The 15358-nt window shown below is 45.5% G+C and overlaps 1 protein-coding gene across 1 annotated transcript in view; it reads left to right on the plus strand.

Moving 5' to 3' along the window:
* Positions 1-10602: 10602 nt before the first annotated feature.
* ACSS1 (acyl-CoA synthetase short chain family member 1) overlaps positions 10603-15358 on the plus strand; it is a 70665-nt gene continuing 65909 nt past the window's right edge. Inside the window, exon 1 of the mRNA XM_069955384.1 lies at positions 10603-11298. Within this exon, the coding sequence (XP_069811485.1) occupies positions 10923-11298 (376 nt within the window). The 5' untranslated portion in view covers positions 10603-10922. The remainder of the gene's footprint in view (positions 11299-15358) is intronic.

Genomic DNA, 15358 nt, shown 5'->3' on the forward strand with positions numbered 1-15358 from the left:
GTGTAAAGTGAAACTGGCTCAGTTGCCCCTAGCCCTAGTGGTGCCGCGAGAAACTGACATGTCAGTTTTCTGCGGCCGCTATTTATTGAATAGCAGCTACAGAAAACCCTGTCAGTTCACACAATGGAGCATGCGGCTGCACGCTACATTGAGTTCAGTGGCGAATTTGGATGCGGGCGCGCACAGATGCGCCGCATCCGAGTTCAGCGGTGCTAAAGATAATCCAGCCGGTACTGCAGTACTGGCCGGGATGATCTTTTCTGAGACCAGCCATTCCGTTACCCATCCGATGACAGGAGCGCACATTATGCCCTCCTGTCATCTCGGCTGCCGGGCGGTGGGGAGGGGTTCCGTGGCATGATCCACACTATTTTGTTCGCGGTGAAGATCACAGTGGGGGTTGTAGCACGGATCGCGTAAATGGACAATTTTACGGGATGTGTGACTGCAGCCTTACTGTACTGTACTGTATTTATGGCACTAGTAGGTACTGAGGGAGCAGATAACATATGGTGGTATCATTATGGCCATAGAGCACTGATGGAGCATTGTTTCATGGGTATCTTATCAGGTAACCACTGTGGCATAGCTCTGGTTTGTGAACCCTGTTACAGGCATTGGTATAGGGGTGTTATGGCTAACACACCTGGGAGCACTGTGACTAGCACCCTAATGTGAACACTTGTAAACATTCTTAGGGCTGTGCTAAATGGTTATGCAGGCACTGTAGATTATCATATAAAAGAAAAATTCCCAGCTCACCTCCAACAGCAGCCCAGTGCCTGGATCCACTGGGTGTGTGGTGATATCTAGAAATCAATAGCTGGATCCAGCACTCAGGTAAAACTTGCATTTTTATTACATTCATTAAAAACAGCCAATAACACACCAATGTGCTACCTGAAACCTGTTACCTAGATGGGCTTCGAGCATATATGTGCTTGTCACAAATTAGCTGCAGATTAGCACTGTAATGTACAGAAAACTCTCTTTAGAGTAACTGTGACTAACAATCACCAAAACTAGAGATGAGCGAAGCAAATCTGACAAATTCCGATTCACAGCGAATTGGGCATTAAATTCACTTTGTAGATAATTAATAACAATGCTTTAATTTGTATAGCGCACACAGATTCCGCAGCACTTTACATAGTTTTTGCCAATTATTGTTCCCTGTCCCTAATAGGGCTCACAATCTAAATTTGCCTATCTGTATGTTTTGGGTGTGGGAGGAAACCGGAGTACCCGGAGGAAACCCACACAAACACAGAGAGAACATGCAAACTCTTTACAGATGTTGCCCTTGGTGGGATTTGAACCCAGGACCCCAGTGCTGCAAGTGCTAAACCACTGAGCCACCGTACTGCCAATGGCGGCCACACATGTTAGCTAACAGAACTGTCTTTTGGCGGGAAAAAGGGATTATCCATAATCCCTTTCACCCATCCAATCAGTTGAAAACCCCACTGTGATGTCAGCACCTCCCCCTCCCTCTCTATATAAGGTGATTGGCTTCCTGGAGGCGGCCAGTCGGCTGTGTATAGTGGAGAGTAGGTTGCAGCAGGCAGTTAGAACAGGGAGAGAAATGAGGAGAAATAGGGACAGAGAGGAGAGGAGGGTGGAGTGTGGGTGGTTTACTGTGGGAGCAGTGAAGCCATTGTCCAGTATACCAAGTAACTGGGTGATTGTAGTTCGTTATACCGTCACTGGGTGCTGGGTGTGCATTATAGAGAGTCATAGTGAACACAGTGTCCATCTTAATAGCTTGCAGGGTGCTCATTTACCAATGTCCACTGCTGTCCTGGGAGAACATTGATATTATGCCGCTGATCCACCAACGTCCACTACTGTCTATGGTGGAAACTGAATGGTTGACAGACTGATTGACATTTTTTAAAAATTGACATTTTCCTACTTGACACTGCAACAGCTGTTTTATAAAAAATTTGTTTGTATGTGATTCACGAACTTTGCAAGACAAATTTCAGAGTGATTCCCACATCTCTGACCAAAACTATGGACATACATTATACTGCCGCTCACCTGACTATTGTGTAACTTGTTAATATGTAATTATAATTGCACTGATATCTCTTTAAACAAGGACTGCCCTCCTGTTATGCTTTATGTTAGCTTTCACAAATGACTTTGTTATCATGCTTTTACTTAGTCTGTAAGGAACTTACCTTGTCCGGCTCCAGCGGCGTCTCCTTCCAGCTCGGCTTCGGCTGTCGGCTCGGGAGCGCGCCGCTGCTCCACCCGCCGGAGCCGAGTGACGTCACGGAGACCCGACGGCGTCCCTAGCAACCGGGGACGCCGTGGGGTCACGTGACCGTCAGTTGGCCGGCCGGCACGCAGCTGATGTGTTTTGCACTCAGGCTGAGTGACAGGTCGCCCCGCCGCTCAGCCTGCAGTGCACCAGCTGCAGTGAGGCTGGACTCAGGAGGCCGGACCAATCAGCCTTTGGTCCGGGCTCCTGGTCCAGTATAAAGTTTCAGTGTAGCCAGCAGGTTATCGCTGGCTATTAGTTGTTTCTGATCCCAGCTCCCCAGTCCCTTGTATTCTGTCCTATCCTTTCTCATTTCGACTTGCCCGGATTCTGACCTTTTTGCCTGTCCCCTGACTCTCCGTTTGGTTCCGATTTTGTACTGCGTTGCTCGTTTGGTTACTGACTCGGCTAGTTGACTTCCCGCTTTGTGTTTGTCTGTCTGTCTGCGTTTTATGTTCTGCACGTATACAGCATAGGGATTGTCTTCGTGGTTGTCCGCGACCGCCTAGGGTCGACCGAGGCAAGTAGGCAGGTGACAGTGGGTGGGGTCAGAGTTAGGGCCCACTGTCTAGTGTCTTATCTTCACCTGCCACTCGTGACAGAATAGCCAGCCCAAAAATATTGTGTGACGTGTGCCAAGGATTTTTTATCATGGATCCTATGAAGGCGCTAGTGGAACAGATGCAGAATCTGAACACATTGGTTCAGAATCTCGCTGAACGGGTTCAAGAGCAGGAGGCTGCTCCTCGACAGGTTACAATGACCACGCCCTCTCCCCCTGAACCGCCTGTACAACTCCCGGAAAAATTTAAGGGGGATAGAAAGAGTTTTCGAACCTTCAGAGAAGGGTGTCGGTTGTTTTTTCGACTGCGTCCCCGTTCGTCAGGGGATGAGGCCCAATGAGTGGGAATAATCATGTCCCTCCTGCAGGGTCCCCCACAAGAGTGGGCATTCTCTCTCCCTCCTAACGCCATAGAACTAACTTCTGTGGACTTTTTCTTTTCGGCCTTGGGACTATTGTACGATGACCCTGACAGGACTGCAGTGGCCGAGCGACAATTGACGTCCCTAAAACAGGGGAAAAGACCAGTTGAAGATTATTGCGCAGAGTTCCGCCAGTGGTGTATCCCATCGGGTTGGAACGACTCTGCTCTGCGTTACCAGTTCCGGGTGGGTCTCTCTGACAGTTGAAGGACCTGTTAATAGCTTATCCTCCCCCTGAAACGTTAGAAGAGACCATGACGTTAGCCATTAGGGTAGACCGCCGGATGCGAGACAAGGGAGAAGTGCACCTCTGAACCCTGTAGTACCTCCTCCTCTCTTGTGTCTTTTCCTAAAAACCCCTCTTCCCTGCTGCCACCACCGGAGGAACCTATGCAAATTGGCGCCACCGATGCAAGAACTAGACGAGCCCATCGGATGCAGCATAATCTTTGCTTATACTGCGGCAAAGCTGGACACCGGGTTCGGGAATGTACCTCCAGGCCTGGAACATCGTCGGAAAACTCCAGCGCCTGAGTGACTATCGAGGGGGTCACTCAGGCGCACAGGTACCACTCGATAAGAATAAATTGATGGTTCCCATCTCGCTATGCTTGGGCGAGAGATGTATCTCGGGGTTTGCCCATGTTGACTCAGGGGCATCCGCTAATTTTATTAATTCCGGGTTTTGGTCCGGTCTGGGGGTATGCCCGCTTCAGCTTAAATGCCCACTGAGTATCACGGGGGCGGATTTTACCCCATTGGCCCAAGGAAGAGTAAAATATATTACTCCTCCTCTCGAAGTGAAAGTGGGGTCGATCCATTCTGAGTGTCTGGATTTTTTGGTTATGGACAATTTGTCCTCTGATGTTATTTTGGGTTTACCATGGTTGACCCAACATAACCCTGTGTTTGATTGGGTAAACAGAGAACTTGTCCAATGGGGACCAGGTTGTGCCGCCCATTGTATTGCTTTGAATTTAACTGAATGTTCTTCGTTAGAAGGAGAGCTCCCTGAGTTTCTATCTGATTTTCTTGATGTCTTTGATGAAAAATCGGTGGACGAGCTACCCCCTCATCGTCCATACGATTGTGCTATTGATTTAGTTCCTGAATCCAAGTACCCGAAAGGACGCATTTTTAACTTGTCTAAACCAGAGAGAGAGGCTATGCGTGATTATGTTAAAGAGAGTTTACATAAGGGTCACATCCGTCCTTCCTGTTCTCCCCTTGGTGCTGGGTTTTTCTTTGTGGGTAAAAAGGATGGTGGCCTACGCCCTTGCATTGACTATCGGGAATTAAATAAAATCACGATTAAAAATCAACATCCTCTCCCTCTGATTCCTAATTTGTTTGATCAGATTGTGGGGGCCCGGTGGTTCTCCAAAATTGACCTCCGGGGGGCCTATAATTTGATTCGTATAAAGGAGGGCGATGAATGGAAAACTGCCTTCAATACCCCCGAAGGACACTTCGAATACCTTGTCATGCCCTTCGGGTTGTGTAATGCACCTGCAGTTTTTCAACGTTTTGTTAACGATGTTTTTCGCGACTACCTGGGACGTTTTTTAGTGGTATACCTGGATGATATCCTGATTTTCTCTCCAGATTGGTCTTCGCATGTTGGTCATGTTCGTAAGGTTATGGAACTCCTTAGACTTAACCATTTATTTGCTAAGTTGTCAAAGTGCCAGTTTGGTGTTCAGGAGGTCTCTTTTTTGGGATATAAAATCACCCCTAGTTCTTTTGGGATGGATCCCCTTAAGGTGACGGCCATTGCCAAGTGGGAGCGCCCAAGGAATCTTAAAGCTTTACAGAGATTTTTGGGATTTGCTAACTATTACAGAAAATTTATTAAGGGGTTCTCAGTGATTGCTAAGCCCTTAACAGATCTTACCAGAAAGGGAGCTGATGTGGATAACTGGACTCCTGAAGCCATTCTGGCATTTGACAAACTTAAAAGATGTTTTTCTGTAGCTCCGGTGTTGATTCAACCTGACTTTGAGCAACCTTTTATTGTCGAGGTGGATGCCTCAGAGGTAGGGGTGGGGGCTGTTCTTTCACAGGGTCCTGAAACTCTCACCAATCTCCGACCCATTGCCTATTTCTCTAGAAAGTTCTCCAAAGCAGAATGCAACTATGATATAGGCAATAGGGAACTCCTTGCCATTAAGTGGGCGTTCGATGAATGGAGGCACTTTCTAGAGGGGGCTAAACACAAAGTTAAGGTTTTAACCGACCACAAAAACCTTGTTTATTTAGATAAAGCTAAGCGTCTTACTCCACGACAGGCCAGATGGGCACTCTTTTTCACACGGTTTAACTTTGAAATCACCTTCAGACCGGGTTCCAAAAATGTAAGGGCAGATGCTTTATCTCGTAGTTTCAACGTCAATGAAGTCCCCATAAAGGAGTCTGAAACCATCTTATCTCCGGGGTTGGTGGTGGCTATACTGCAGCCCGATCTGGCTGCCCAAGTTGTCCAGTCTCAATCTATGGCGCCTAGAAATACCCCGGAGAACAAACTATTTGTTCCCCCAAATCTTCGTTTGAGAGTTCTGGAAGAAACACATTGTTCAGTTTTGGCAGGTCATCCAGGTATTGCTGGTACTAAGTATTTGTTATCTCGTCATTATTGGTGGCCATCTTGGGTCAGAGATACTAAGCTGTTTGTGGAGGCTTGTGAGATTTGCGCCAGGTCCAAGGTTCCTCGCAGATTACCCGAGGGACTTCTCCAACCCCTACCGGTACCTGCTAGACCTTGGACCCACATCTCAATGGACTTCATAACTGATTTACCACCCTCTAAGGGTAAAACTGTGATTTGGGTGGTGGTTGATAGGTTCTCTAAGATGTGCCATTTAATTCCTCTCAGCAAGCTTCCTAATGCTCGTACCTTGGCTTCTCTTTTTATTAATCATATCTTACGTTTACATGGTGTACCAGAGAATATTGTTTCTGACAGGGGAGTACAATTTGTGTCTAAATTCTGGAGGGAGTTTTGTGGTCGCCTGGGCATATCCTTGTCCTTTTCTTCAGCTTTCCATCTGCAGTCCAATGGTCAGACGGAAAGGGTTAACCAGTCACTGGAGCAGTTCTTGAGATGTTTTGTTGCAGGGTCACAGGAGAAATGGAGAGAATACTTGTCTTTGGCAGAGTTTGCCCTAAATAATCGTGAAAGTCAGTCTCTCAAAATGTCACCATTTTTTTGTAATTTTGGGTTTAATCCTCGTTGTTCTTCTGTACATGCGGCCGAGTCCATTAATCCATCCGCTGAAAAAATCTACAGAAAACTGTGCACAGTTTGGGCCCAGGCTCTTCAGAACCTGGTTAAAGCCCAAGAAAATTGTAAGAAACAATCAGACAAAAGACGTATATCTGGCCCTGAGTACAGGGTAGGTGACAAGGTATGGCTCTCTACTAAAAACTTGAGATTGAAAACACCATCTGTTAAACTTTCTCCTAAATATATTGGTCCTTATGCCATAGTAAAAGTCGTCAACTCAGTTTCGTTTAAGTTACTGTTGCCTAAGAGTCTAAAAATTCACGATGTCTTCCATAAGTCTCTGTTAAAGAAATATATTAATCCCGTGTTACCGTCTGCTCCCCCTGCTCCTTTGATTATTCAGGGTGAACTTGAATATGAGGTGGAGAGGATTCTGGATTCTCGCCGAGTTCAGAGTTCTTTACAGTATCTGGTTCATTGGAGAGGATTTGGCCCAGAGGAGCGCACTTGGGTAGCAAGTAGGGATATGCATGCACCACGTCTCATTCGGCAATATCATTTGCACAACCCGTCTAGACCAGGTCCTGTTACTAAGGGTCCTGAGGCCCCTCATAAGGGAGGGGGTAATGTAAGGAACTTACCTTGTCCGGCTCCAGCGGCGTCTCCTTCCAGCTCGGCTCCGGCTGTCGGCTCGGGAGCGCGCCGCTGCTCCGCCCGCCGGAGCCGAGTGACGTCACGGAGACCCGACGGCGTCCCTAGCAACCGGGGACGCCGTGGGGTCACGTGACCATCAGCTGGCCGGCCGGCACGCAGCTGATGTGTTTTGCACTCAGGCTGAGTGACAGGTCGCCCGGCCGCTCAGCCTGCAGTGCACCAGCTGCAGTGAGGCTGGACTCAGGAGGCCGGACCAATCAGCCTTTGGTCCGGGCTCCCGGTCCAGTATAAAGTTTCAGTGTAGCCAGCAGGTTATCGCTGGCTATTAGTTGTTTCTGATCCCAGCTCCCCAGTCCCTTGTATTCTGTCCTATCCTTTCTCATTTCGACTTGCCCGGATTCTGACCTTTTTGCCTGTCCCCTGACTCTCCGTTTGGTTCCGATTTTGTACTGCGTTGCTCGTTTGGTTACTGACTCGGCTAGTTGACTTCCCGCTTTGTGTTTGTCTGTCTGTCTGCGTTTTATGTTCTGCACGTATACAGCATAGGGATTGTCTTCGTGGTTGTCCGCGACCGCCTAGGGTCGACCGAGGCAAGTAGGCAGGTGACAGTGGGTGGGGTCAGAGTTAGGGCCCACTGTCTAGTGTCTTATCTTCACCTGCCACTCGTGACAGTCATTATTATTTTACATCTTAACCTTATTTTACCATGTTAACCTTTTTACATGTAGTAGTGCATTTCTATTACATCATGTACAGGTTATTGTATGTGCATCATTCAGCTGCTGTGTTTAAGCATTTCCCTAGTATTAAATTTACATCCAAAGTGTTTAGGTCATATTGACACTAAAACCCCACCACTTCTGCATATAAACACAACAATAACAACATTTGTAGACCCACATCACATGACAAGAAATATTATATGGAGACTTCTGTAGTAACTCCCCCTGCCTGATGTATAGTCCAGCCTTGAGCTTGAGGAGCAGGCAAAGGTTCCTGGATGACCTCAGATATGCATGGGCCTAAAGGGGATTCCAGCCCTGTATTTCCTTCCTCTATAAACATACTGCACAATTTTTGACTAATTACTGTATTAATTTAAGTTTCTTGTTTGGTTCTTTTCTGCAACTCCAACAGAATAATCCCTGGATCAACATATCACCAGAAATCTAATGCCTATAACTTGAAATATATTTTTTAAGAAAAGCATCCAGGCCTCCCTTGAACTTATTTAATGAATCGGCCATGACAACATCATGTGGCAGAGAGTTCCACAGTCTTACCGCTCGTACAGTAAAGAACCCGCGTCGATGCTGATGATGAAATCTTATTTCCTCTAGACGTAGAGGATGCCCCCTTGTCATGGTTACAGACCTAGGAGTAAAAAGATCACTACAAAGATCTCTGTACTGTCCATTTATATATTTGTACATTGTGATCAGATCGCCCCTAAGACGTCTTTTTTTTCTAGCAGTAACAACCACAAGCTTGATAACCTGTCCTGGTACTGTAACCCACCCATTCCCTTAATGACCTTTGTCGCCCTCCTCTGCACCCACTCCAGTTCAGCTGTGTGCTTTTTATATACCTGTGCCCAAACTCTACACAGTATCCCATATGTGGTCTGACCAGTGATTTATAAAGAGGCAAAACTATGTTCTTATCTTTAGTATACCTCTTTTGATGCACCCCATTATTTTATTAGCCTCGACAGCCGCTGCCTGGCACTGATCACTAAAGTTGAGTTTACTGTCCACCAATACCCCCAGGTGCTTTCCTGAAGTAGTTTTACCCAGTGTTTTATTATTTAGCACATAACTGCACTTAATATTTCTACAGCCCAAATGCTTAACCTTACATTTATCCACATTAAACTGCATGTGTCATTTCTCTGCCCAAGCCTTCAGCTTCTCCGGGTGCAGTGAATGGGAGAGAAAAGGCTGCTGGTGCACATGCTCACCGGCAGCCTTTTCATTGGCTGGAACGCATCACATGGCTTCCAGCAAGCTCAGCCAATCAGGGCTGAGCAATCTGAAAGCCATGTGATGCACTTCAGCCAATGAAAAGGCTGCTGGTGCGTATATGCACCAGCAGCCTTTTCATCTCCCATTCACTGCTGAGGAAGACAGTGAAGAGGAAGGAGACCAGGACTGCCCCCTGCTGTAATGACATCGACCCAAGATGGTGCCCGGGAGAAGAGGACAGGGTCAAGAGTGTTTTGGTTTGTATACTTTATTTAACTTTCGGGAAGGGGGAGGGCGGGGCCAGACAGCTTATTAACACACACCTTCTGGGCCTGGTGACTAATGGATTTTATTAAGGCGTCGCCCCATTTCTTGTGTTAAGCAGGCGAAAAATTTTATGAAAGTATTGTGTTGCCCCCCAAAAGTTATACAAATCACCAATATACACTTATTACAGGAAATGCTTGTAAAGTGCTTTTTCCCTGCACTTACTACTACATCATGGCTTCACTTCCTGGATAAAATGGTGATGTCACGACCCGACTCCCAGAGCTGTGCGGGCTGTGGCTGCTGGAGAGGATGATGGCAGGGGGACACTGAGGGACACAGGGCACTGGAGGGACACTGAGCATCCCTCTGCCATCATCCTCTCCAGCAGCCGCACCCCCACAGCTCTGGGAGTTGGGTCGTGACATCACCATTTTATCCAGGAAGTGAAGCCTTGATGCAGTAGTAAGTGCAGGGAAAAAAAGCACTTTATATGCATTTCCCGTAATAAGTGTATATTGGTGATTTGTATAACTTTTGGGGGGAATACAATACTTTAATAAAGATTTTCACCGGACTTCTCCTTTAATTTTTGTATATTTTTATTTGGGTTCTAATAGCATTGGCAGGTCTCCTAGGTCTTGCTCCTGGTTGCTTCCATAAGCTGCTTGTTGTTGGCATATTGCATTCCACAATGCCTGCTAAGGTCTGGAATGGGTCATGTTGTTGTTCTAGCAGGCAGCCTGTTTAGCAATGACAGCCTAACCAAATGCCAATCAGGCGAGACACTGGAGAGCAGTCACTGCAATGTTTGGTAGTTGTAGAACCCAGAAAATCGCTGAGACCATAGGGGATTTGTATAACTTTTGGGGTGGGGGGGGGGGGGGGGGGGGGAGAGGGCAATACAATACTTTTTGCCGGACTTCTCCTTTACATCTAGTCCATAAGTACGGGGAAGACGCCATGAAGTCACCTCGACTCTGTGCGACCTGTAAAATTAAAATCAGTTGTCAAAATAATAATCCTATTTTCTAATAAAATGGAACAATAAATTCACAAAAAATTATTTCGCTTTTTCATAGATTTGGTCATATATTGCTTTATCGCTTTATCACTAAACTGCATTGTGGCCCCGTGCTGACGGCAGGCAGATCTTGACTCCAGATCAGGAAGCTGTGATAAAGAAAACTGCCAATAAGCCATCTGCCTTCAGATAACAAAAAGCCACTAGGATGGCGGGAATAAAGAACACCAGCCTGCCAGAATAACTCAAAGGACTCTCCACAATGTGTGCCATTTGAACATGGATTATACCAGGGGCAATGAACTGCAATAGAGTTGCAGAAAAAGTTTCATTTACATTTCCTGGATATGAAATAAGGAGGAGCTCTTGGCCAGTGTAACTCTATCAGCACAGCCACAGCAGATGGTTTTGCAGTTGCAGTTATCATCAGAACAGAAACTTTTCCATCTGGGAAACCTGTTGCAACTTTTGGATCCCCTCTGCTCCTGATGTTACGGCGCTTCTTTAATACACCTTTATAACTCGTATGTAATCACCATGGCAGCAAATCTAACAAGCAGACTACTTTTGCACCAAATGCTTACCAAGCAACAGGGACCTTCAAGAATTTGTCCCTGGAGAAGACTTGGGGCGAGATACTGTGCCTCATACCAGAAACAGAAGGTGCAACCATCTTACCCCACCCCAGGACCCCAATGGGATGTTCATTCATATATGCCAGAATCAACCGCCCTACCGGGTGTACAAACCTTTCAGGATCTCCTGCAATTCTCACATGAAGACCCTGAAACATTTTGGGGTATTCTTGCAAGGGAGAGGCTGATTTGGGTCAAACCACACCAGACAGTTAAAGATTGTGACTTCACCCAAGGCCGGGTGAGATGGTTTCTTGGTGGACAGCTGAATGTATCCGGTGAGTGTTATACCCAGATTAATGTCGTATAGGGTAATGATGAAAGTATACAATAGAGCTTGGGCAATATAGTAAGTGACATAATAGCTGCAGAATGTAACAGAAACAGTGTTCCCTCTATGGGCTCTTTACAGGAAAGAGTTAAATAGCGTTCTAATGGGAGTCTATTATATAACGTTTATTAGTTATACTCATAACTGTAATGTTCAGAACTATACAGTTAGACTAGGATTTTTGCAATAACCTCCAACTATGTTCCCATATGGAATATATCGACAACATAAGTTGTGTTTAACCACGAAGCCTATTGTGTCTGCAGCCGCTTAGTTCATAGCAACTACAAAGTTTCACTTTCTGCAGCTTTGTTCCGTATTCGACACAGTTTATGCATTAACCGTCTGACGTAGCAATGCACCCTTATTTCATATCTATTAGCAGAGCTGCAAGATTATTATTGTTTTATATTTTTCTAAATAAAACAAGTCTGGATATTGTTTGTTCATCAGGGATGGCAATCTGATATATTCGCAGGAGATGAATGGGTTAAAGGTGTCTTGCGTGTGTCTTGGCTTGCATAATAGTGAGACTTGTGCTGCTCTCAGAGGATAGGGATGGGCTCAGATCTTGCAGCTGATTGGTCGAGACTGTAAAAGAGTGGGCGTGTCTGAAGTCGTGAAAAAAAAAACTAATTCCTGAGAAACTTCTGCGGGTGTCACATGTTGGGAGTGTAATGTATGTGTGACGCCTGCAGCAATGTTAGGTGAATGACACATAGATATAAACAAGGACTTCTGGGACAAAATAACAACTATATTGCCATCATAAATCAAATCCCGATGATATGTTCCTTTCATGGATGTAAATCCTATGTGTGAAGCAGAGAGTTTGGAAACACACAGCATGTACTAGTGGTGTGAACAGTGATGCAAGATTACTGGCTGCTGGCACGGTGCGCGTGGAGTTTATTGTCTATCATCTGTTTTTGTGCTTTATGCAAATCTGTCCATGTGAGGGGGCCTGGCTGGGTGTGGTAGTCACGCTGTGCCTTCTGCGCCTCCCGATGGGACGTGGTATATTTTTATGCACTAAATAGCATGCTTAGTTTTTGCAGTTTTTTTAAGGTGGTATTACATAGTGAGACTACAATCCCATACTAGTAGTTTAGTGCTCATTTGACAAGCCTATTACCTGGCTATTGACCATTATACAGACAAGGCCACATGAATGATCACTGGATTGTGCCTTGATTTCTGAGTAAACAGGAGAAGAGCAGCAATATATTTAAATGGCTGCACGAACGATACTGCGGTTCTTTGTGGTTAATCTGAACTTCTGAAGGTACTGCAAACAGGTGCTGATCTCACTGATGGGCACTAGCTTGCTTCCTTGCGCCGCCCCATATCAGTTTATGTAAAAGGACCTTTGATTAAGAAGCAGCATCTTATAGTCATCTTTACCTTTCTACTCACTTCTGTAAGGCTATGTTCACACAACATAACTGGTGTATTAATCACGGCCGTTGTTACCGATTTGCAACAACGCCTGTGATTAATACAAAAGTTGCGTTGTACTGCAGTCAGAGCCAATCCTGGTTGGAATGTATACACACAGTATACATTCCGGCCGGGATCCCTAGTGATCGCACGAAAAACTGACATGTCAGTTTTGTGCAGCCACTATTCATTGAATAGGAGCCGCACAAGCCTGACAGGTCCCAAAATGGAGAGTGCGGCTCATTGTGTGCGGCGGTGAATTGGGATGCGGGTGCACATAACGGTTGAGGTGATCTTCACCGACACTGGCCGTTCTGTGACTCGGCCGAGTCACACAACGGCTGGAGTTTCACATAGTGTAAACCTGGCCTAAGCCTGCAAAACAAGGACTCTTAAGGCTCGTATTTGGCAGATTATTGGCCATTACGGCTGATAATTGCTTGTTGTAATAGCTCCTGTTAAAAACATGCTCGATGATGGCTGATCCTTGTCTTTCACCATGATGGTTGGCGCTCGCTTGCTCCTAAGCATCGGTCAATGTAAAAAAGCCTTTAGGGTCCTTTCCATTAAATTGCTTATCTTAGAAGTCCTCTCCGTGCATCAGCATGTCCTGTCTGCAGCTTACAGCAGTAGAATTGGAGGGGAAAGATAAAAATGACAGATCTGGAATCAGCGTCTTTTAAACTGATTACTGTAGTTTTGGGGTCTGCTATGCATAAAAAAGACTTGACACACTGGGTTTACGAAGTACATTTGTCGTATTCCTATGCAAATTTTCTTCGGCTCTCACTTTTCCTTTTTTACTTGTGTCTGTATCCATGAATGACATTCTTAATTTGGCAGCATGGTGGCTCAGTGGTTAGCACTGTAATCTATCAGCACTGGGGTCCTGGGTTCTAATCCCACCACTGCAAAGAGTTTGTGTGTTTGCGTAGGTTTCCTCTGGGTACTCCGAATTGGACCAAAATTGACAAAGTATGTAAAGTGCTGTGGAGTTGGCGCTATACAAGCATTATGATTACAGTAATACCTTGGTTTTCGAACGCTTTGGAACTCGAACTGCTTGGTATTCGAACGAAAATTTACCCAGAAGTAGTGTTTGGAATTCGAACTTTGCTCGTTTTCCGAACGTTTTTGCGAGCGTGGATGGTGGGTTGTACCTGGCGAGTTAAGCAGTGGTGAGGCTTCACATACAGTACAGTGCTGTATAAGACTGCTGGAGTGCATATACAGTGCAGTAGTAGTACAGGCAGTGCACCACCATCTCCCATACATTACAGTGCTTGGATTGGGGGGGGGGGCGCTATACAGTAAAGGATGGGTGAGGAGTTGGTGACTACTGTACTATAATTGCTGGTTCTGATGAACATTTCTTATGTTTAATGTCCTGTACAGTATAGTGCTGTTCTGTACTGTACTGTAGTGATTATACTGAGCACTTATCAGTGTAATAAATGAGTATTGTAGGTAATTATTGGTGGCTGCTGCAACCAATTAATCACATTTACATTATTTCCTATGGGAAGGCACTGCTTGGTTTTCAAACTGCTTGGTTCTCAAACTGCCTTCCGGAACCAATTAAGTTCGAGAACCGAGGTACCACTGTATATTGAAAATGAATAGCTTGACCCCTGTTTCCTGACCCCTACATGCTCCTCTATCATGAGACAACTTTTGCACCTATATAGTCTGCCCCAGAGATGTAACCTGTCTCAGGAAAATGATCTGCTCTGGGATGTGACTGACTATTACACGGGGCGACTGTCAGTGCTCGTTTGCTCCTTGTTCCCCGCTCACTGCCACCGCGATTACACGCGGCAGTAGCGAGCGGGTTAACCCCTTAACGACCAAGGGCACGTTTGCGGAGGAGCGATCCCTGCATCTGTCTCGGCCGGGGGTCTGCCTCGTAATGGCGCTGATCCCAGCTCAGCAATGTATTGCTCTCGGCTGCAGCAACATGGTCATAGAGCAATTTTAAGGAACATTTATTTTGTTTTAAAAAGGTTTTAATTTTTTTTAAAAGCCATCAAATAAAATAAAAGTTATACAAGTTACATATCGTTGTAATCGTACTAACTTCAGGAACATGTATAACAACTCAGTATTTCACCACACATTAATTTTTTTTTCTGGTTTAGCAGCATACTTTATGCAACAATTAAGCCTGTCATTGCATAGTACAATTAGTGGCGCAAAAAATAAGGGCTCATCTGGGTCTCTAGGTGAAAAAATGCAAGTGCTATGGCCTTTTAAGCACAAAGAGGAAAAAACAAAAGCGCAAAAATGGAAATTGGCCCGATCCTTAAGGAGTTAAATTTCGTCGTACCTGCCAAACCAAACTTTTTCAAAGTTCGCTCATCTCCAGTTTCATACATGTTAATATAACCTAAAACACATAGAATAGGCCTGTGGTATTTTAGGGTTGAGCATTTATAACAATAAACTAACATCAGAAGAAATGAATAGGTGGCATTGTCAGGATTGTGTGGGCGCAGCAGAGACTATTTTTCATAGGTTTCATATTATGTGCATTCCTGGAAGGGATCTTCTCAGCATTGCTGTATATG

The sequence above is a fragment of the Dendropsophus ebraccatus genome, chromosome 15 (assembly GCF_027789765.1).
Source record: "Dendropsophus ebraccatus isolate aDenEbr1 chromosome 15, aDenEbr1.pat, whole genome shotgun sequence".
NCBI classification, from domain to species: Eukaryota; Metazoa; Chordata; class Amphibia; order Anura; family Hylidae; genus Dendropsophus; species Dendropsophus ebraccatus.